Raw genomic sequence first — 21,480 nt, forward strand, 5'->3', positions numbered from 1 at the left:
GTAGAACTCTTCGAGACAATTTGTGCAAATTTTTTTCACCCCATTAAAACCCTACGCCTGCATCCCCTATTCAAGATTAATTCCATAGAAGGCTTTTATATTCCTTCTACCAACATCACCACCTTTTTTGAGTTCTAGACCCGAGTTTATATCACACTTCTTAAGATGCTTTCTACCTTTAAACTCCTTGGAGTAGTAGGAACTTCTTCCCTTTGCTCTAATAGTGGAATTTTCAGATATTTCACTTATGCAATTTTAATCTTCCCAGATTTCCATATGTCATAGATCATTAGTTGGAGAATCATTATAGCTCCAATCACCATTATTGTCAGGGAAAAACATTCCAGTATATCATATCTATCCATCACTGTAGTTCAGGATACGTACCTCATACCTAGAAATCTTCAGGCAGAGATAATGTCATTCCAATCCACTCCATCTCTACGAGAACACAGGTTCTCCATAGCCATGTTTACCATCCAAATCTCCAGGTATTTGAAACCTTGCAGCTCTTGTACTCACTACTCTTTATGATCATTTTTTACCATTTGTATAATCATAAAGAACTCCCTGTATATTTTTCTCACCAAGAGCCACATATCAAGTTCGATTCTTTTACACAACTTTCTAAGCATTCAACACCCTTAACCAAGGATCATACATGTTGATGGGCTCTATTTTCTTCTTTTCTTTCAATTTTTATTACAACTACCAAATTGGTTGGACACTAAAGGATTCTCTACTTAGATTGGTTTAATACATTCTCTAGATTGATCCTCTGACTTGTGGTCTATCCCACTATGATTTAACATCAAGGAAACAAATCCCTTTGCAATTGCGTAGATCAATATCAAATCCCTCGGTCTCAATAATTCAATTTTTGGAGAATTTTTAGTGAAGCCATAAGCCAAGAAACCTACATATCATCCTATGTTTCAAGTAATGGCCCTGATAATCCTTGACACATTTAGGAGCAAGCTTCAATGTTTGAACTAAGGGCATCTCATCCACAAGGGTTTCTTAGACATCAAGGAAGTACTTGTTGGGATCAACCTAGTAGCAAACTAGTTACTGCTCAATGGTTTTTTTGACCAAACAAAAGTTTCTCTAAAAGAAGTTGATACACCTTTTCCCACCACTTTAGATGGAGAAATTTTTGGAGCTGCAATACATTTTGAAGTGCCAATTACAAATTTACTGTCTCTTGTAGTATTTTCACCCTCAAAAACTCTCTATGCAATTAATTATTTTCTACTATAAATTAATTTCTAAAAACTACAAACAAAAAATACTTCGACACCTTTAACCCAACAATTTGCAACAAAATTTAAAACAAAAATTTACTTCGAAAAAATCAAACAAGGCAATAAAAGAAATCAACCCTCCAACTTTTCATCATTTAATTTCTCAGAGAAATCATGGTCTTCCTAACTAGAGAAAATCCCTCATAACTTACAAGCAAATTACAACAAACCCTGAGATAAATTCTTCAAACAAAATCAACAACCCACCCAGCGTCCTCAAGCCCATGTGCAACTACACATGCGGCCTAGAAAACCTTGCCATGTTACACATGCAACTCGTACAACTACTTGGTCTACATAGAAAAACACTCTTAGCTCAAATGTGCGAAATCCTCACTGCAGAAAAAATTGATGGCCATCTCACACATGCAAGTCCTTGCTAATTTCTTCAGCTACAGAAAATTATCCTTCTATGTTTTTCCTTCTTCTTCAACCCTCGTGAATGTATCTTAAAAAACATACAATATTACTCTAGAAAATTATTTAGAACTTCTCTTTCTGAATTTCTCTCACTTGTGTTATGTCTTCAACCTCTCCCTCAGGTTGTTTTTACAATTCTTCGTAGTGAAATCCCTAATCTCCAAAGTAATTGTGGGTTGGGATTAAATCTTAAATTTCTCTGTTCAACAATACAGATTAGATATAAGCTACATAAATAATTAATTGTTTATTCTTATAAAAACATATTTTGAAAGTCTACATTAATCGAATAATTAATCAATGTACTTTTCCTAAGTTAAAACTTAGGAAGGAGACCATATTAGTTGCTCCTCTTGAACAACCACCCAAAGAGGACTTCTTCTACATACAAGACCTTCCAAATGTATAGAAATCAACAATGGGGAGAAGGCTATCCCAACATAAACATCATTAATTGACAATTAATGTATTCAATGTACTTCCTTAAATGCATGTTTAACAATAAACTCAATTCTGTGAAATGATTATTCCAGGTTCCTTTTCAACTAAAGTAATATCTACCTACTCCATATTGTGCCAATATGAAACAATTTATGAATAATCAAAAACTTATTTAGAACATAATTTCCATACTTCAACCCAATGTCAACTTAAATCAATTCAAAGAAATTTAATTACATAATCAATCAAAAATCATGATTTCTCTTTAAATAGAAAAGACCAAACAATCACCTTTCTTTTTGAAGGCAACTCATTGGAGATAGTGAAAGAATACAAATGGCTTAGAATTGACTTCCAATATAAATTCCATTGGAAAACTTGTAGGGTGAAAATGATATTGGGATGATGGAAAAGGACCTCATACTTACTCCAAAACATGTCCAGAAAAGTTGAACTTTGGGATTGGAAAAAACCAAATAATACCTTTTTGGTTCGCTGGTCACACCAGTTGTACTCTATAGTTGTGAAGTATGGCGAAGCAACATGTCAACTTAAAATAGGAGACACCTAGAAAGAATCCAAAAGCAACTAATTACTAGCAATCTAAAAGTTGAAGCCACAAGACTGTACGAAATTCTTTTAGCCAAAGCAGGTAATTTTCTGCTAGAGGAGACAACACTAATCAGGTTAATAAGTTATCTAAAGAAGGATGAAAACACGGATAACCAATGATGGGCCTATATCACTATGGAGGAGTTAGACCATAGGAAGAAAACATGGATGAAGCAAAACAAAAAATGGTTAAGTGCAGTATCAAACTACATGAATGTCCTAACACCAAGGAAGAAATTAAAAAAATTGTGCTCAAAATGTTTAGGACCTCTATGTGGACCAGTCACAGTGGGCATAAAAAGACATATTACATCAAAGAGTTTAACCCAACTTGTGACCATGGTGAGAAAACATATTAAGGGAAAATCAAGGTTGTTAGCTGCATAGCCCACGACAAGATCACATCTCCTTAGATGTGAGACTGATACAAAGTACCCAAAGAAGTTTGGGAAGAGAGAACTTGCATATTCCACAATAAAGGTGTGGGAGACAACATGACACTAGGAAGAAATTAAAAAAATTGTGCTCAAAATGTTTAGGACCTCTATGTGGACCAATCACAGTGGGCATAAAAGGACATGTTATATCAAAGAGTTTAACCCAACTTGTGACCATGGTGATAAAACATATTAAGGGAAAATCAAGGTTGTTAGCTGCATAGCCCAGGACAAGATCACATCTCCTTAGATGTGACACTGATACAAAGTACCCAAGGAAGTTTGGGAAGAGAGAACTTGCATATTCCACAATAAAGATGTGCGAGACAAAATGACACACTATCATGAAATGTACAGCTTAAAGTATATCCATTAAAACAGCTTAAAGATCCACAACATCCACCATCTAGAGGATAAAATCAACCAGATTATTAGCCTTCTAGTCAAAATCCATAGCAGAATTGACATCCAAATAAAAATGAAAGATGAGTTAGGGCGGTTATTTTCTTGGTCCCTGTTCAGCCTAGTGGACATCATTAAAATCAATCAATTAATCGTGGATGCGAATGAATGAATATGCCAAAATGATAAAACCCTCCTGCAAAATACCAAAGGACGATGACGCCGTAAAGAGAACCCTGAAATAACTCGACGTTTTACCGCCTGGTACTTCCCAACGGAGCCATTTCAGTCACGACACGACCCTGTACGGCTCACGAGTATTGTTTGGTCCATTAGGGCCAGGAGCTTTTAGTGATATATATAGCCAGCTCGCCAATGGAATAATTAATCTAATGGAAAGCGAAACCAGAAGCTCCCGCTGAAAAGAAAGGGCATCAACTATCGCTGCCGAAGGTTGGAAAGGGTGATCTTAGAACCTGAGCTATAGCGAACAAAATGGCAATAAAAATGGGCGAAAAACACCAGTCGTGTCTAAGCAAGCGTGATACCGGGTCCTAATAATAAAAACATGCAATTTTTCAATACAGTTTTGTTAATTCCACAACTTCTAACTAAAAAAATTCTAAAAGCGCAGAAAAAAATTGGCGGGATGGAACCTTCGTACACAGTATAAAGAAACAATGGCATTCCACTGAGGCGAATCTCTAATTGCAATATTTCCAGTGAATTTAAAGTTAAGCACGGTAGTACTTGGCGTTATCCGGCGTGGCTGGGACGGTGCGCTATTTACCTCCACACCCGGGTTCGGTCGATGGATACATGATGCACTGCTGTTGCAGCTTTTGTAACCATCGAGACTTTGTATATAATGTAAATTGTGTTATGGCGTTATTATGTGGGTTCGACCCACGGATACATGCGCATTGGATACACGCGCATTGTAACCATCATTGTACCCAATGCGCATTGTAACCATCATTGTACCCATCGAGACTGACTTTGTATATAATGTAAATTGTGTGCTGGGGTGGGTTCGACACACGGATACATGATGACTTTGTATATAATGTAAATTGTGTGCTGGGGTGGGTGGGGTGGGTTCGACACACGGATACATGATGCGCTGCTGTCGCAGCTTTTGTAACCATCTGAGGCTTTGTATATAATGTAAATTGTGTTCTGGGGTTAATATAATAGTTAATATAATGCTTCTGAAAAAGGACTTACCCCTTCCTTTTTTTAAAAGTTAAGCAGGTTAGTGATCACTAATGCTAAAATCCCTTTTTTTTAAAAGTTAAGCAGGTTAGTGATCACTAATGCTAAAATCTGCTGTAAGGCATATGTGTGCACATAAGTTACTTATGCGTTCAAATCACTAATGCTAAAATCTGCTGTAAGGCATATGTGTGCACATAAGTTACTTATGCGTTCAAATTTACTGCATATCTTGCAATTAGTTATTCCACAAAGGATTCCATTGTTTATATACCATGGTAGGGCAATCTTGCAATTAGTTATTTCACGAAGGACTCGATTATATTATTTGTACCGTCGTAGTAGTCACTTATATACCATGGTAGGGCAATCTTGCAATCAGTTATTTCACAAAGGACTCGATTATATTATTTATGCCATCGTAGTAGTCACTTATTGGTTCAAATTTACTGGAAATCTTGTAATTAATTATTCCACAAAGGATTGCATTGAAAACTTTATACCATGGTAGCAAAGTTATGGTGTTCCAATAAGGAAGTATACATTTCATAAACATAAAAATGTGCATTTTACCAAAATTTAGGAGAATTTCAATTTCAATAATGATGTGCATTAAATATAATATAATAATTTATTTTCTGAAAATCTTACAATTAATTTTATATTTATAAGATTTTTTAGGATTTAAAAAGAATTTTATATAATAATAATATTATTATTTTCAGGTCACAGCCTGGCCAGACACCAAATTGATGTTTGACAGTCCATATTTATTACACAAGGAAGCCTGTCCATGCATCAAAGACATGCACCTTATCAAAGACCTAAAATGCATTTGACCATGCGATGTTATTACTAGACTGGATTGAAATTCCATAAAGAAAAAGCCAGTATAACTGAATCTTGCTACTATGATTTATACTGTGTGTGAAGGCTTCATCCATATTAATTATTTTTGCACTTTTAGAATTTTCTGTGAATTTACCGTATTACAGATTGTGGAGTTATGTAAAGCTGAAAGTTTTAGCTAGCTAAATAGCCTAGACTCTAGCTAACTACTGTTTTGATATCAAGCTTCTCCTTCTTCATTCAGGATTCAGGCTTTTGCTAAATGGTCTAGCTGACACACTGTTTTGATATCATGCTTTCCTTTTTCCATCAGGATTCAGCTATGCATAACTCCACAACTTCTAGCACAGAAAATTTTAGAAGCGCAAAAAATTAACAGGAATGAATCCTGTGTACACGGTATAAACAATGTCATTCCATTGAGGAATAGTAAACGACATTGAGAAAATCACTAATTTCAATCTTTCCAGTAAATTAACACAAGTAATTTGAAATAACATTACTTCTGCTTTTTGATGGACTTTGGCCACTGGTGGGCATTCCTATTTATATTTAAATTTAAATATAGTTTTTTATGAGAGAACTAACCATAGACAAAAACAAGCATGGTTTATCTTAAGAAAAGGCATCCGCAACAATGAAATAGACATAAACTGCCTAGAAGAACAACTCATGGTAGGTGTAAGAAAAGACATCCACAAGAATGAATTTGAAAGAAAATGATTTATGTGGACAAAATGTGCATACAAATATGGTCACCGTGAGATCGTATTCAATATTTTACAAATGCTGGTAAACAATTGTGCATATCTACCAAGCAGTCAAATAGCCAGTGTAGCAGCCGCTCATTTGGTAGATCCAAAAGTAGTTGTGCCTGCATTCCGAAAATGTTAATAAGTCTCTCAAACTCAGAAGTTACGATTTGGGATTTAAGAAACCATAAAATATGCCCTGATAAAGCCATTTATAAATGTTATTTCAACTAATAAACATGTGATTTAGTATGCTTCTGAAAGTTTTTATAAATTATATCACAACTTTTCACCATGCGCAGTAAGGTAATGGTGGTATATATAACCAGTATAACGCAACAACATAAGATGGTTTAAATTCAAATAGTTTTGGAATGCATCGTGAATGGATACCAACAAACCTTAATATAGTTGTCTTCAAATGTTAGAGAAGAACAGAAAGAATCGGGTGACATGGCTTCTACAAACAATTTGAATGCTTCTTTTGTCATTTGTGTTCTCATTGCAATCGATTTTCCAGCCTTCAGAATTTGACTAATCCCAAGATCTGCCGCTATTCGTTTCACATAAATCTTTTTCAATAGTAGCTGGCATGCAATCACATTAAAGGAACAATTAGAAAAAGATCTCCAAATGTGGTACATTTTATCCATTTCTGTAGTATGCCTCAACTTTTCCCTCCTCCTGGCTAAATTAATTTTGCACATGTGAATGGTGACCAGTCAACCAATAGTATACCTCCATAGATGGTGGTTCTTTTCCATATTGAAAACGCAGCTTTTCTGTGAACTGTACAAGACTCCGTAAATCCTTCCGAGCAGCTGCCTCAGCTTCTTCAATTATTCTTGCTGGATCTCCCAGCTCATCCATATATTTGTAAGGCAAACGAGTGGTTACATCTACATCAAGCTGCCACAGAAAGACAAAGCAACAGAGCAGACATAAGTACCAACCTTTGCAAGCCACCTCTATCCCACAACTTGTCTGGGTTTAACATTCATAGTGTGATTCCAACCTAATGATATTGACAAAAGAAAATAGTTTCAAATTGCCACGTTGATATGTCTCTCTAACCAAGCCATATCAAGTTTCATTCTTACCTCAACATCTTCATATGGTACAGGCATCAATCGATGTTGTCCAACCTGGAAAGCAATCCACAATGCATCTGGTTTAGCTCTAGCCATTTTGACTATAACAATATACACAACCATGGAATTGGAGCTCATATAACATATTGTCAAGTTCCATGAAATAGTAGATAAGATCCAAATAAAACAGACTTACGTTAAATCTTAAGAGGCTTATCACCTCTAATTTTTATGCAAACTCTTGGCAGAAATTCAGTGTTATCCCTTCCCAATCTATTGCAAATATAAATGAACAGAGCCTTCGGAATTTGGCTGTCCATGCAAGTAACATGGAAACAACGAAATAAGAATTGCAAACACACTTTACTTTTTCTTTGTAGTAATGTTTTTCCTTTTTCTTCTGTTCTTCATGCCCCTTAAATATTTGACCTATGAAGTTACAAATTAGTAACTTATTGAGAATATTGTCTGTAATGGCCCCTTTTTGGAGCACTCTGTATTGTGCAGCCCACTTGCCATTTTGAATGAGAACCAGGTGTGGCGAGCAGTTCATATTCAGTGGGTAGTTTATGTTTGCATGGTTTCACTGATGCTTTATTACATTTTAGGGAATGAATGGATCATCTTCCTATTTTTTTTTGGAGGGTTCCTAAATTTTAGTAGGATAGGTGGTGTGAAGGACTTGTCTATGTGTTTGCCCTAGTGCTCTTTTGGACAAGTTGTTATTTGTATAATTGTAGTCTGGGAGATGGAGCTATGATCCTTAAAATGCTTAAAATTTCCTCTCAAAGAGAAAATCCTACATTTAAGGGAAAATAAGTGGAGCTTCAGGTGACCTAAGTTGGTCATATAGTGGCCCATTGGACATTATAATGAATCAACTTTTATGTGACTCCAAGAGTGTAGCCAAGTTATGATGGTTCCTCTGGGCAGGAGCATTGTAAAAATGACAATTCTCTTTGAATTGGAATTCCATACCTTAGGAATCCTAAGCTGTAACGATGTGCCTAATGCATTGTTACGAGTTGGGGAGGGTCTATACTCCTAAATATGCAACTTAAGTGTGTAACACAAGGCTTAATAAAAAGAGGTGAGGCTAAGATTTTGAACAGATTTAAGAACAAGGGGAAAAACGCAGTTGGGCATTTGATTTTCATATGCATCATTTTGAACTCTTCTTGCAAGGTGGAAGCTTGCAAGGTTTGGAGTAGCATTCCCATAGGGTTGAGTGAAAATATGAGGCTCTCAAGCCTGGTTTGGTTACTGGCATAATGCCTTTATTAGTTAATTGAATTAATAATAAGTAATAGATACTACATAAATAAAATAAATAAATAGTCTTAAAATAATAACAGGTATCAATAAATAAAGTAAAAGATAATAATAAATAATAATGTGAGGATAATAACTAAATAAAGAAACTGATTTATTAATAAAGGAATATAGTAAAAAAAGAAGATAATTACTAAATGGAATTAATGGAAAACTTAAATCAAGAAAAGGTTAAAAAGTTGTATGATGACAAGTGGAACCTATGATTGGAGCTTTTTGCATGGATGGACATAAATAATTCTATCTAATGAATGTGGAGAAGGGAGAGAGGTATCTCTTTGCTAGGGAAATGTTGGGAAGTAAGGATTAAAAGTTGGCATAGGTAACTGATTAAGAGCTCGGTAGGCTCTCAGTTGTGTTGACTGAGGGAATGGATGAGAAGAGTCATTCCCCACACTTAGTTGCAGTCAGCTGGATCAAATATTGGAGCACAGTGGTTCTGCATTCACCTAATTTGTGAGTTGATCTGGCACTTTCGGATAATACTCTCACCACTCTTTCCTTGTGTTGATTATGCAATAAGAATGAATCTCTATTTTTATCAGTTAATGTTTTGCAAATTGTTGTGTTCAAATTATGCATGTTAGATTTACTAGTTTGTTATATATGGTATCTAACCAGAGCCACTTGTTCCTCATGATGATTATGCAAAAAGAATGAAACTATCTTTGCTTTATTAGTTAATGGTTTTCGAATTATCGTATTCAAGTGAGGCTAGTTGGATTTGTTGGAAATTTCAGCAATACTGAGAAGGGGGTTGAATCAGTATTGAGCTCCTTTAAAACCTTTTTAAATCAATAAACCAGCATGCAAGAGATCATTAACAAGAGTACATCAAATTCACATGAAAACTCAGTAATGAGATTAAATTGATAAACTCATAATTTATTACATATACATGCGGAGATAACAATCTCCAAAATTTATGAGCTCCAACTCAAAGGAGGCTACAACCCCCTAGGATTTTGTCAGCTGCAACTGACAAGGAGCACCAACTCCCTTGGGTTTTCCTGCACCAACAGGAAGGAGGCTACAACCCCCTGGAACACAAGCTTCAACAAAATTGTCCAAAACTGCCTTCCAATCCACTCTAAGTCTGCCTTTAAAATCTCATCAAATCTGTAATTAATCCAGTCTTCAAAACCTGTCAATGCTCATGCACAGTTAATGGGTCCGTGACACTTCAAATCTACTTCCAACCCTGCTCAAATCAGCCTTCAAGTCTGCTCCAAAACTCCTGCAAAATTCTGCACCAAAACAGTATCAGATAGCTTCAAGTTACCTCTAAGACAAGCCGAATATAGAGGTGTCACAGGGCCGAAAAGTTGGCTGCCTCAGAAGTCTGTCACAGGGTTGAATTTAGGCTGCCTCAGAGGTCTGTTACAGGGCTGAAGTCAGGCTGCCTCAGAGGTCTGTTACAAGGCCGCAATCAAGCTGTCTATGGTTCGTTGCAGGGCCGAGATTTTGCCTAGAGTACCTGAGTTTCTTCCAATGTTTGCTCCAGAAAAATGCTCCAAAATTTATCCAAAAAAACTCTCAGAAAACCCTAACCAGAACAAGAAAACAAGCTTTCAAAAGTTCCCTTCAATTTTCTTAATTCCTTGGTTTATGATATATAAAACCTTTGCAGGTCTGAATTTGCTCTGTCTTACTTGACTGAAATACTGGGCAGAATGGGAGAGGGGACAGCCTACTTATAGGCCTCATTGACCCCAACAGGGCCGACTTGATATGTGGGAGGGCCAACTTGACTAGGTCCAAAAATTCAATCTTCATCTTGAAAAAATCATTTCTCCTCAACCGAGAGAAGTTAGAGGGCGAGCCATACCTCGTTCGAAAGGTCTTGGTGAACACTACAAGATGGTATAATACATTCTTGTGTTTGTCTTGATATTGTCCACCAAAATCTGAATATACTTCAGGTGCTACTTATGTCCCACTCACCTTTTGACATCAATGAAAACTTTCTTCCAACAATCTTCCCCTTTGTCATTGATGTCAATACTCATGCGCACTCTATCTCCATGCTTCACTTCCTTTCTCTAATTAATTTTCTAGAGCAAACAAGACTAGAACAATTTTTCAAACTGATAACTACTTCCAATGATACAATTTGACTTCTTTAGAGCATAATAATCATTAAGCAGTTACACATGAAAATTTTCAATTATCAACTTCAGTAGAGCAATAGAGATCACAGTACAACAATAAGACAAGAGACACCAAAAATTTAGGTCAATGACTAGGGAAAAACCCCACAAGGGGGAAAACCTAGAAATCTTTCCTTATGAGAGAGAGTTCAATTCATCATTTGTACATCAGTCAAAATAGCATACCTTTGATAAGATCACATAGACAAATACTGACCAACAAGATGACCTCCCACAAGTGCCAAACCAGCCCTCTAACAAAGCATTGATCCTCAACACAAATCTGTCCATAGGATGCAATAGGTCTGTCTACAAAATTGTTCATAGGACTGTCCACAAAAGAGTTCACAAGTTTGTCCATAATATGCCATTAGTCTATCCACAAGATTGTCCAACAATAGACCTCAGATTGTGCCACAAGGCTTCACATTGTATCTCAAAACATGCGCCTAAAACTTTGTATGGTTCCCCGGAGTGAGGTGCCTCAAATCTTCGCATAGTTCCACAAATATTATGGCCTTAGACTTCAAACTCCTTCCACAGTGACAAAGTGCCTCAGGCTCGCAAGTTTCCACAGAGAGAAAGTGCCTCAGGTCTACAAGTTTCCACAAAGAGTAAGTGCCTCAGGCTTGCAAGTTTCCACTAAAGATATATACCACAGATTCACATTTAACCACAAAAGATATATGTCTAAGATCTAAAATGTTATGTAGAGCTTAATGAGAGATTCAAAGTATGTTTTGGAGGAGAACTAATATGCTCTATTTATAGTTGTTCATCCATGTGAATAGGTGCATCTCTTGGGCAGACTGACTTGATCTTGGAGGGGCTGACTTGAGCACTTGTCGGGTAATAATCCAATAATTATAAAATCATATTTTCTCTTTCAATTTTTCTAATGAAAATACTAACCGAAGCTACCATTTTTCAACCCTCCCTCTTAGCCAAGGATGTACTTTTCATTCTCTCTCAAGATCAATCTCCTTGACCAATCCATTGGTCTCTCAATAACAACCCAAGGGAGAGATCAAATGTACAAGTCTCATCATAAGGAAAGATACATAGCATCAAACTCATCCCATAAGCCAAAACCCAATGGCATCAAAGTCAGTGCCCAACTGACCATGGGATCAATCAATGAGGCCAAACTCTCCAACCATATGAAATGGTTTCTCAGTCAAGCAGAATGATGCAAGAGAGTACACAAAATCAATCTTCTCGACCAAGTCCATTTGATCTCATAGTCAAAGACATTGACTTAAGGAGGAAGGAATCCTGATCTCAATGTCAAGGGTCAATCTCCCCGACCATATGGTCACTCAATCAAATGCAATGACCCAAGGGAGAGTACTCAAAATCAGTGCCCCTGACCAAGCCTATTGATCTCTCGAGGATCATGACCTAAGGGATCACTTCATGCCTTAGAACCAATCTCACTAGCCACACTCATTGGCTAAGGGAGTGATAATCTTCCCAACCATAATCTACAGCCTCTCAGCGACAGCCTAAGGAAGATTCTCATGATGCTATCAATCAATGTTCCCTCTCCAAGAGGGATTCTCAACCATTCCAAGCTTCTTTTAGAAACAAACTTCATCCGGGGTAGTGGCTTTGTGAAAAACATCAATGCTCATCAATAGAAATGTATTTAAGCCTCACAACTCTTCTTTGGACAACATCCTGGATACTTGATCTCAATGTGCTTCGACCGAACATGAAAGGGAAAATTCTCATAAAACTTTACACAACTTTGATTGTTATAATATATCATGGTCAATTTATGTTGATTTGTGGTAGCATCGGATGTGTTATAGCCACAAAATTTGGTGGAGAGTTTGGGGCACATGAGATCTCCAATACCTAGAAAGGGTTTGGGTAGATTGTAAACAGATCAGGAGATATTAAAATAATTAATATTTTTAATGGAGTCCCTTAGTCTAAACTTAAGGAAAATAAAATATTAATGTGTATTAATATGAATCTGTGTTAGAATGGTCCAAAAGACATGGATCAAGCCAGAACTAATCTTTGCCGTTGATTAGGGACTTAATCTTGGCCATTGATATGTCAACAGGAAAAGTATAAGAGTAGGCTTGAGGGTCACTTGGAGAATACACTAGAGTGATCACTCATTCTATTCTCTAGAGCGGTGTTTGCTAAGAGAGATAGAATCAGTGATCGAGAGAGCAGCTGAGGGGCATTGAGTACAGAGAAACAGAGAAGGCAAAGATTGTGTTGGGAGAGCAGCGCAACAGCCAAGGAGAGTGACGTAGAGCTAGCAAGGGCTCACGCAAGGCCACGCAGAGGCAGCCAAGTGCTGCACAGAGCACCAAAGAGGCCAGCGTGTCTGACGCAGAGGCCAAGGAAGCTTACGCAGAGCCTCCCGGGGCTGACGCGAGCCAAGAAAGGCTGACGCAGGGCTAGCGTGAGACAGAGAGGAGCTAACGCAATCCAGATTGGGCAAACGTTGGGGTTGCAGAGCAATTTTGTGCTAAGGAGCTACTGAAAGGATTTTCCGAGGTTTCAGCTAGGAGATTTCTCTCAAACTGTGAGGTATAGCTACTATGGAAATTCTCTGTTGGGTAGGCCAGTTTCGGCACCTAGATTGTACTCTGATATTGCTTAATATGAAAACCCTAAGATAGGTGCACTGGTTTTCCCACATTGGGTTTTTCCGGGGACATTGGTCCAAAAATAATGGTGTCATGTGGTGTGTTTGTTCTTGTTTCTTTTAGTTGTTGATCTGTAATATGTTGAGCATGCACTGGTGTTTATCTTCAGTATTTACTTTGTAAATAACTTGTTAAAGAAAAATAACAAGCAGGTAGAAATAAATCAGAAAAAGTGCATGAAGGGTTTCTAAAACTAAGTAAACTTAGAAACTTCAACAATTTCAACACCTAATCAAACAAACAAACCAACTAACAGTTTTCAAAGCCAAGCTGCTTCACCACAGGCTGAATAATCAACTACATACTTAGCTCCAATCGTGCTAAGTGCAACAGAGGTCTGCGCAATACTCATCCATCATATCCAGGCTAAGACAACATCCATAAGTGCTCTTCAAAACATCCAACCCAATCAGAATATGCATACCTATGCAACAGATAGTTCAACGAGCCAATTAGTTAACAGTACCAAGTAAATCAAAGTTTCGCAACTTCTTCAAATTTGTAATCATGGGAGTGTCCGTGGACTCAGTCCACAATGCCAAACTCTTGAAGGATCTCAACAAAGATTTCATCAATATTTTGTCATGCTTCTAATCTTAAGTAGTCATGCATTAGACCAAGATCCTTCAATCAATTCCCTCTTACAGGACAGAGAGGTCATCAACCCCCTAGTCAAAAATAAAAATCGCAAACTCATCTTCAACAATGGATTAGCATTTCTCTTTGTAGAACCAAATAACCATCAATTTGAGAGTACCATGCACAAGGTGTCTGTCTTGATATTTTTCTCCCTCTTACTTGTTGGAAAATGTAACTATGTTCGGTCTTCAATAATATACTTGAGTCACTATGTAATGTACTCGTCAAAAGAATAAAAAAAGAATTATTATTATTATTGTGACTTATTAAAACATGGGTTTCATGCTTGGGTCACCATGTTTTAGGTCAAAGTCCCCATTGAGGACTTATAGATTTTTTTCTGAGTCTATAGAATTATTGTACATTTAAAGAGACCCTTCTTGGGCTTTTGAATCATGTAAAAAGGTTTAGTATTGAATCAATATGAATTATGGAACCTCCACACCATGTCAGCCTAAGGGAAGATCAAGTCGGCCTAAGAACCTATTTGACCCCACAATAAGCCTATAAAAGGAAGGACATCGAATTCATTTGGTGCATCATTTCTCATCAAGTTCGAATTCTCTCTACTAGGCAGAAGTACGAAAATCTTGTCGCTGGGCAGAAGTGCGAAGTGGGTAGTTGAGAAAGTCTGTTGCCGGGAAGCCGAAGTGAATGCGAGTTTGAGTGAGTCTAAGGAGTCAAGTAAAATGTAAATTTTGGTGGTGATCTCTCTCTGTTTCGTGCTCTGGATTGGGAGATCGAAGTCTTCTAAGTTGGACTGTTGCTGAAAGTTGTTAGTTGTTTCTCAGTTGAAGATGTTGGGAAGAGGTCAATCTTCTAGAAGCTGACTTGGTGTGGAGAGAAGGTCTGGTCTTGGTATAGGGTGAGGAGTCTTAAAGAATACTATTATAAGGAAGAACTACTTTGACTGGATTTTCCGCTCAAGGGGGGTTTTGCCCTGGCATGTGCCTACATCTTGTGTCCATTTTTTTATGTATTGTTGCTTTTGGTAATTGCTTGATGAACTAAAGAAAGAAGATATAAAGAATCGTAATAATAAGAAACGTCACAAGTAATTATCAAGATCAAGAAAATCTTTGCTGCCTTTCTGATTTTCCAACATGGGATTAGAGCTTTGGTGAAGAAAGAAGAAAAAGACAGATCCATTCATAGGCACTATCTCAGGGAAGGAATCTATTATACTCAAGGAAGATGTCTAAGTCAATCAAGGGTGAGAACAAGCTTGAAGGAGCATCTAACTTCAGATCCTAGAAAAAGAGGATTGACTTAATCCTCGAGAAAAACGAGGTGCTGGATTGGGTAAAAGGAATTGTAAAGAAGCCTATTGAAGAAGTCAATAATGCCGACAAAGCGAAATTCAGGGATTTAAAATTGTTGGCTATGACTTTGATGGTAGAAGGGATAAAAGATAATCTTGTCCCATTCATAGCTAATATCGATCATGCTCAGGAGATGTATGAAGCCTTGTCGAAGTTGTTAACTATTAAGAACATTGGTCAAGTAGCAAGTTTGAAGAATGAGCTGAGGAATACGAAAATGACTAAAGAAGATATTGTGGCAACCTTCTTTGTGAAGATAGTTAGACTCATGGATGATCTTTTGGCCATTTATGAGATTGTTTTGGACAAAGATCACTGCTCTATAAGGATTTCCATCCTCGTGGGGTGCGTTTGCAGCAGGTCTCAACAGTTGGAGGAAGCTCCCAACAACTCCCAAAGATAAGTATCTCAAGTCTTTTCAGTTTTAGGTTCATGTCCTCATTTAGTTTTGATTATATTAAATAATAATCACCTTTCTCCCTCTATTGTCTTGACTAGGGAAAACATGTAATGGCCATCTCAAATTATAAGCAGCATAAGAATATTAGCGTGCATATGATAACTACATATGCATGCATCGCATGCATTGCGCTAGTATACATATTAACTTATTATGAAAATTGTCAAGAAAAAGATAAGCGAATTAATTATTGAAAGTTCTAAGTGAATACCTAACTCACATAAATATTAAATATATTGAGTGAGGTACTTAATGTATGTACCACCATCATAATATATATAACTATACAAAATAAAGGGGAAAGACAATGTATTGCACAAAATAAAAGGGAATATAATATATATGGTGCAAAAATAAATTAAATGTAATACATATTATACAAATAGCAAGGGAAATACAATACATAATATACAAAGGAATTATAATATATATATATATATATATATATATATATATATATATATATATATATATATATATATATATATATATAAACTAAAAGGAGAATATATAATCTACAAACTATACAAACTTAAAAGAATCCATAATATATATATTATGCAATCAAAAGGGAGCATAATATAAAGTCACAAGGACAGGAGTTATAATGTAAACAAGGAATACAATAAGATATGAATGTTTTATTAAAAGGAGTTTGTTGTCAACCGTTAACGTAGGTGGCAGATGCCTACTCAGACTTCAGCTAAAGCTTATCACCTTATATCTTCACTGGAGGAACCTCGAACAAGGGGTCACCATTTGGAGATAGAACATGATTCTATATAAGATGGGAAAGACATTTCAGAAAAGGGGAAAAAGGAACGCTGTGAAATTTGAGGAATAAGCCCGAGGCCAAAGAAATTTGTAAAATTGAGCAATTGAGCCTTTGTTCTTGGAGTTTTGGGCACGAGGCTAGACGACTTTGATTTCAAAGTCCTCTGGGTCTGGGAACCGAAGAGATTGATCCCAAATAGGCAGGGTGGATTCGGTCAATTTGGTAACAGAAGCAGATTAGGAGTAACAACAGCAAAATTTTCCAAACAAAATATCCAAGTAAGTATTTGCATTTAAATTTTTGGTTTCGATTAAAATTCTGGTTAATTGTAAAAATTAGGTCAACTCATTATTGTAAAATTAGGGCATTTCAAAACATCTGAAAGGAGTATCTCTCAAGACAGGGTTAGTCAAGAAACAAAAGTATGCTTTGAATACATTGATTGAAAGGATTACTCATTTGATGATCTATTACTAACTTTGTTATGACTAGTTGTATTGAATCTTAGTGATTCTTGTTTGGGTGATTCATCTCTTGATAAATCTACCCACCCCACTCATATACTTGATAGACTATGTAGAACCCTAGACAGGTTCTGGAAACCCTAACCAAAGGGTATGCTATTGTGAATGTCTGAAATCCTAAAGTTGATTAGGGATATTGTGAAATGCTAGTTGAAGTTTTTATTGATGATGTCATGTTTGGGATTTTGGTATGATCAGGAAATCCTAACTTGTTAGGGTTGAGTGATAAGGTCTAAAATCTCGAAACCTTGAATTTTTGGTAATATAGGGTTTGTTGTGTTCTACATTGGAACCCTAGCACATTAGGGTTTGGTGGAATGTGTGTTCCACATTGGAACCCTAGCTCATTAGGGTTTGGTAGAATGTGTGTTCTACATTGGAACCCTAGCTTATTAGGGTTTGGTGGAATATGTGAGCATGACCCTTATAATGTCTTAGAATTGATTTACTTGGTATGTGAGTATTTGTTTGATTAGACCCTAGTGTAATCAAGATGATTGTGTGTTTAACTCTTATTGATATTTGTGAAGTTGGGTTTGACTAACACATGATTTGAAATATATTTGCATGATGATGAAATCTAGGCATGTATAGATGTGACCTCTTGGTTGAATCCCTAGCTTGGTCTAGGTCAAATGTATTTATGTTATTGGACACATGATATGCTCATGTATGGTTATGAATCTTAGATATGTGTGCTGACTTAGTCATTGATGCTCATGAGTCTTAGGATTTAATGAAGTCCTTGTCTGAAATTCTAGGATGATGACATATGGAAATCTAGGGTATTGTAGCTAAATCCTAGTGAAGTAAAATTGTCTAGTAATTGTTGGAAATGAAAATCTAGGGCTTTGCAATTAAATCCTAGTCGTGACATCGTCTAGTGTGAAAAGTAACAATTTGAGGTCTATGCATGAAATGATTATTGAGATTGTGAAAATGGAATACTAAGGTTTTGGAATTAAACCTTAGTCAAAGTAAAATATCTGGAATATGATGATTTGAGATTTGTATAAAGTTTGGTAAATCTATCAATTCTAGGGGTTTGGAGTTGAACCTTAGTTGAAGTAGAAACCTCTAATGAATGTTAACTATATGATAACTTGAGATGTGTGAGAGATTTGTTGGTTGAGATTGATGATTGCTACAATCTAGGGTTTGCAACTAACCCTAGTAATAGTTGGTCATGTTAGTGACTGATTGATGGTTGATTGAAAAATGTAGAGGTTTGGAACTAACCATAGTGGAAGCTGGTCAGGTTAATGACTCAGTTGTGATTGACTTTGATTACTTTTGCATGAAATCTAGGATTTGTATGAATCCCTAGCGAGAAGTCTAACATATGTATTTTGAAAGGATGTTAGATTCTTTGTAGATCTATAATTTGAATTGTTTCTAGGGTTTGGTATATGTTGTAGTAAGGTATGTCATACCTTTGGAAGTAACATTGAAACCTTAGATGGAATGACTAGCGTTATGAAGTAGTCTATCTAGGGTATATAACAAAGTCCCTAGCAAAATGTTGAAGAGTATATGTCTCTTGTTTGGGTATTTGATATATATATGAAATGCTTTCGTGATTTTGATATGGCTAACATCATGCTTCTATAGTTTTGGTTGTAATTTCTATTTTAGTTGTGCAGGTACACAATCTTCAACTTGGTGAAGATGTTCATTGATGTGATAAGCATGATGGGGATGATAATAACTCTGATGAAATGGTGGGAAGCCATGAAAGATTCTCCAATTCGAAAAGGAATAAGCTGATCTCCCGAAGGAAGCATGAATAGAAGAGATCTCCCTAAGATTAAGAGGGAGTTTGGATAAAGAGGTGCTTCCTGGTTGAGAGGGAGGGCATAACTTGGTATTAATTGAAGAATGAATTTCGAAGGATATGTTGTTGCATGAGAAAGTAGGAAGGAAAGATATGTGATTGAGGAATCTTCTATCAAAGATTTTGTTGATAGCCCTACCATGGAAAATTGGGAAGCAACATCAAGTTGTTTGTAAGACCCCAGAGGTTTGTATTTGATTATGTACATGTGAAAGTATATTATTAATTGGGATTGTGTTTGTACAAGTGAATCTCTTGAAGGAAAGCATGTTGGTAACCAATGATGTTGATTGGGAGAGATTGGTTATCCTTGATCTGCTGGATCAAGGGGTGTTGAGGCTTTGCGAGTGAAGCATTTCCTGGGAAGACGTTTGGCTAACACTTTCTGTTGATGTTTGTATCGCGAAGTTGGAAAGGTGGTGTTGATCAAAGAGCTCTGTTTTGGATACACACCTAGATTTTTGGGTTGATGGTTAGCATGTAAGCCTGATGGTACCTAGAGGGGCTGAAAGCTTGAGTCCATCTTAGTCTCACTTGCATAGATTACCTTGGTTAGGAATCTAGTCTATGGCATTGCGGTGCCTAAACTATTGAGTGATTGTTTGGATAGATTGCCCTGGTCAGGAATCTAGTCCATGGCATTGCGGTGCCTAAAAGTTCTTCATGGTTCATATAGTTTGAGATCTATGTACATTATGAATACCTCCCTAGTTAAGAGGGAGTGTTGGAAAATGTAACTATGTTCGGTCTTCAATAATGTACTTGAGTCATTATGTAATGTACTTGTCAAAAGAATAAAGAAAAGAATTATTATTATTATTATTATTATTGTGACTTATTAAAGCATGGGTTTCATGCTTGGGTCACCATGTTTTAGGTCAAAGTCCCCCATTGAGGACTTCTATGATTTATTCCAAGTCTATCGAATTATTGTAGATTTAAAGAAACCCTTCTTGGGCTTTTGAATCATGTAAAAAGGTTTAGTATTGAGTCAAATATGAATTATGGAACCTCCACACCATGTCAGCCTAAGGGAAGATCAAGTCAGCCTAAGACCCTATTCGACCCCACAAGAAGCCTATAAAAGGAAGGACATCGAATTCATTTGGAGCATCACTTCTCATCAAGTTTGAATTCTCTCTACTGGGCAGAAACGCGAAAAACTTGTTGCAAGGAAAAAGTGCGAAGTGGGTAGCTGAGAAAGTCTATTGCCGGGAAGCCGAACTGAATGCGTGTTTGGGTAACTCTAAGGAGTTAAGGAAAATCAAAATTTTGGTGGTGGTCTCTCTCTGTTTCGTGCTTTGGATTGGGAGATCGAAGTCTTCCAAGTTGGACTGCTGTCAGAAGCTGTTAGTTGTTGCAAGTTGCTGCATAGTCGAAGTTGTTGGGAAGAGGTCAATCTTCTGGAGGCTGACTTGGTGTGGAGGGAAGGTTTGGTCTTGGTCTAGGGTGAAGAGTCTCAAAGAATACTATTGAAAGGAAGAATTACTTTGACTGGGTTTTCCCCTCGAGGGGGGTTTTTCCCTGGCATGTGCCTACATCTTGTGTCCATTGTTTTATGTACTGCTGCTTTTGGTAATTGCTTGATGAACTAAAGAAAGAAGATATAAAGAATCGTAATAATAAGCCTACATCTTGTGTCCATTGTTTTATGTACTGTTGCTTTTGGTAATTGCTTGATGAACTAAAGAAAGAAGATATAAAGAATCGTAATAATAAGAAACATCACAAGTAATTATCAAGATCAAGAAAATCTTTACTGCCTTTTTGATTTTCCAACATCACTGAGGTAATTCTTCACTTGGTGCTTCTAGCCATCTTCATCTTGGAAGTCACAACTGACTTCTTATTGGCATAGATCAAATCTACTCCCTCTGAGTCCATAGCTCAACATGAGTCTTTTTGTCACTAAATTTGATTTATTCTTCCATTCTTTTCATTCGCTGCTAAAATTATGGCAGCATTCATCATGTACCTGTTAATTTTTTCTTAGGGCTAGATTGTTCTCTGTTGTAGATAATTGCATTTATAAACTTTTCATCATTTACATGTTACATTTTTCATATAACATTCACCCCATCTCATATCATCAATAGCAATTATGTAGATAGAACAATAAAGATCAACAATGCAGTGGAACAATAAGGAAAAACAGAATAAAGGCATACACAATAGAGACACCAGGAGTTAGGTTAGAGGCCAGGGAAAAACCCCACAAGGAGGAAAACCCATCCAAATTCTTCTTCTAT

General features: G+C 36.6%; 1 protein-coding gene across 1 annotated transcript in view; it reads right to left on the minus strand.

Annotated features, from left to right (window-relative positions):
* Positions 1 to 6,386: 6,386 nt before the first annotated feature.
* The window catches only part of LOC149200278 (DEAD/DEAH box helicase), a 418,917-nt gene continuing 403,823 nt past the window's right edge, over positions 6,387 to 21,480 (minus strand). The window contains exons 11-14 of the mRNA XM_089402651.1: positions 7,533 to 7,577; positions 7,171 to 7,341; positions 6,834 to 7,019; positions 6,387 to 6,554 (exon numbers count right to left, since the gene is read on the minus strand). Coding sequence (XP_089258777.1) covers positions 6,453 to 6,554; positions 6,834 to 7,019; positions 7,171 to 7,341; positions 7,533 to 7,577 — 504 coding nt within the window. The 3' untranslated portion in view covers positions 6,387 to 6,452. The remainder of the gene's footprint in view (positions 6,555 to 6,833; positions 7,020 to 7,170; positions 7,342 to 7,532; positions 7,578 to 21,480) is intronic.

This window comes from Pinus tabuliformis, chromosome 2_1 (genome assembly GCF_031772625.1).
Source record: "Pinus tabuliformis cultivar Carrire ecotype Pingquan chromosome 2_1, CPIR1, whole genome shotgun sequence".
NCBI classification, from domain to species: Eukaryota; Viridiplantae; Streptophyta; class Pinopsida; order Pinales; family Pinaceae; genus Pinus; species Pinus tabuliformis.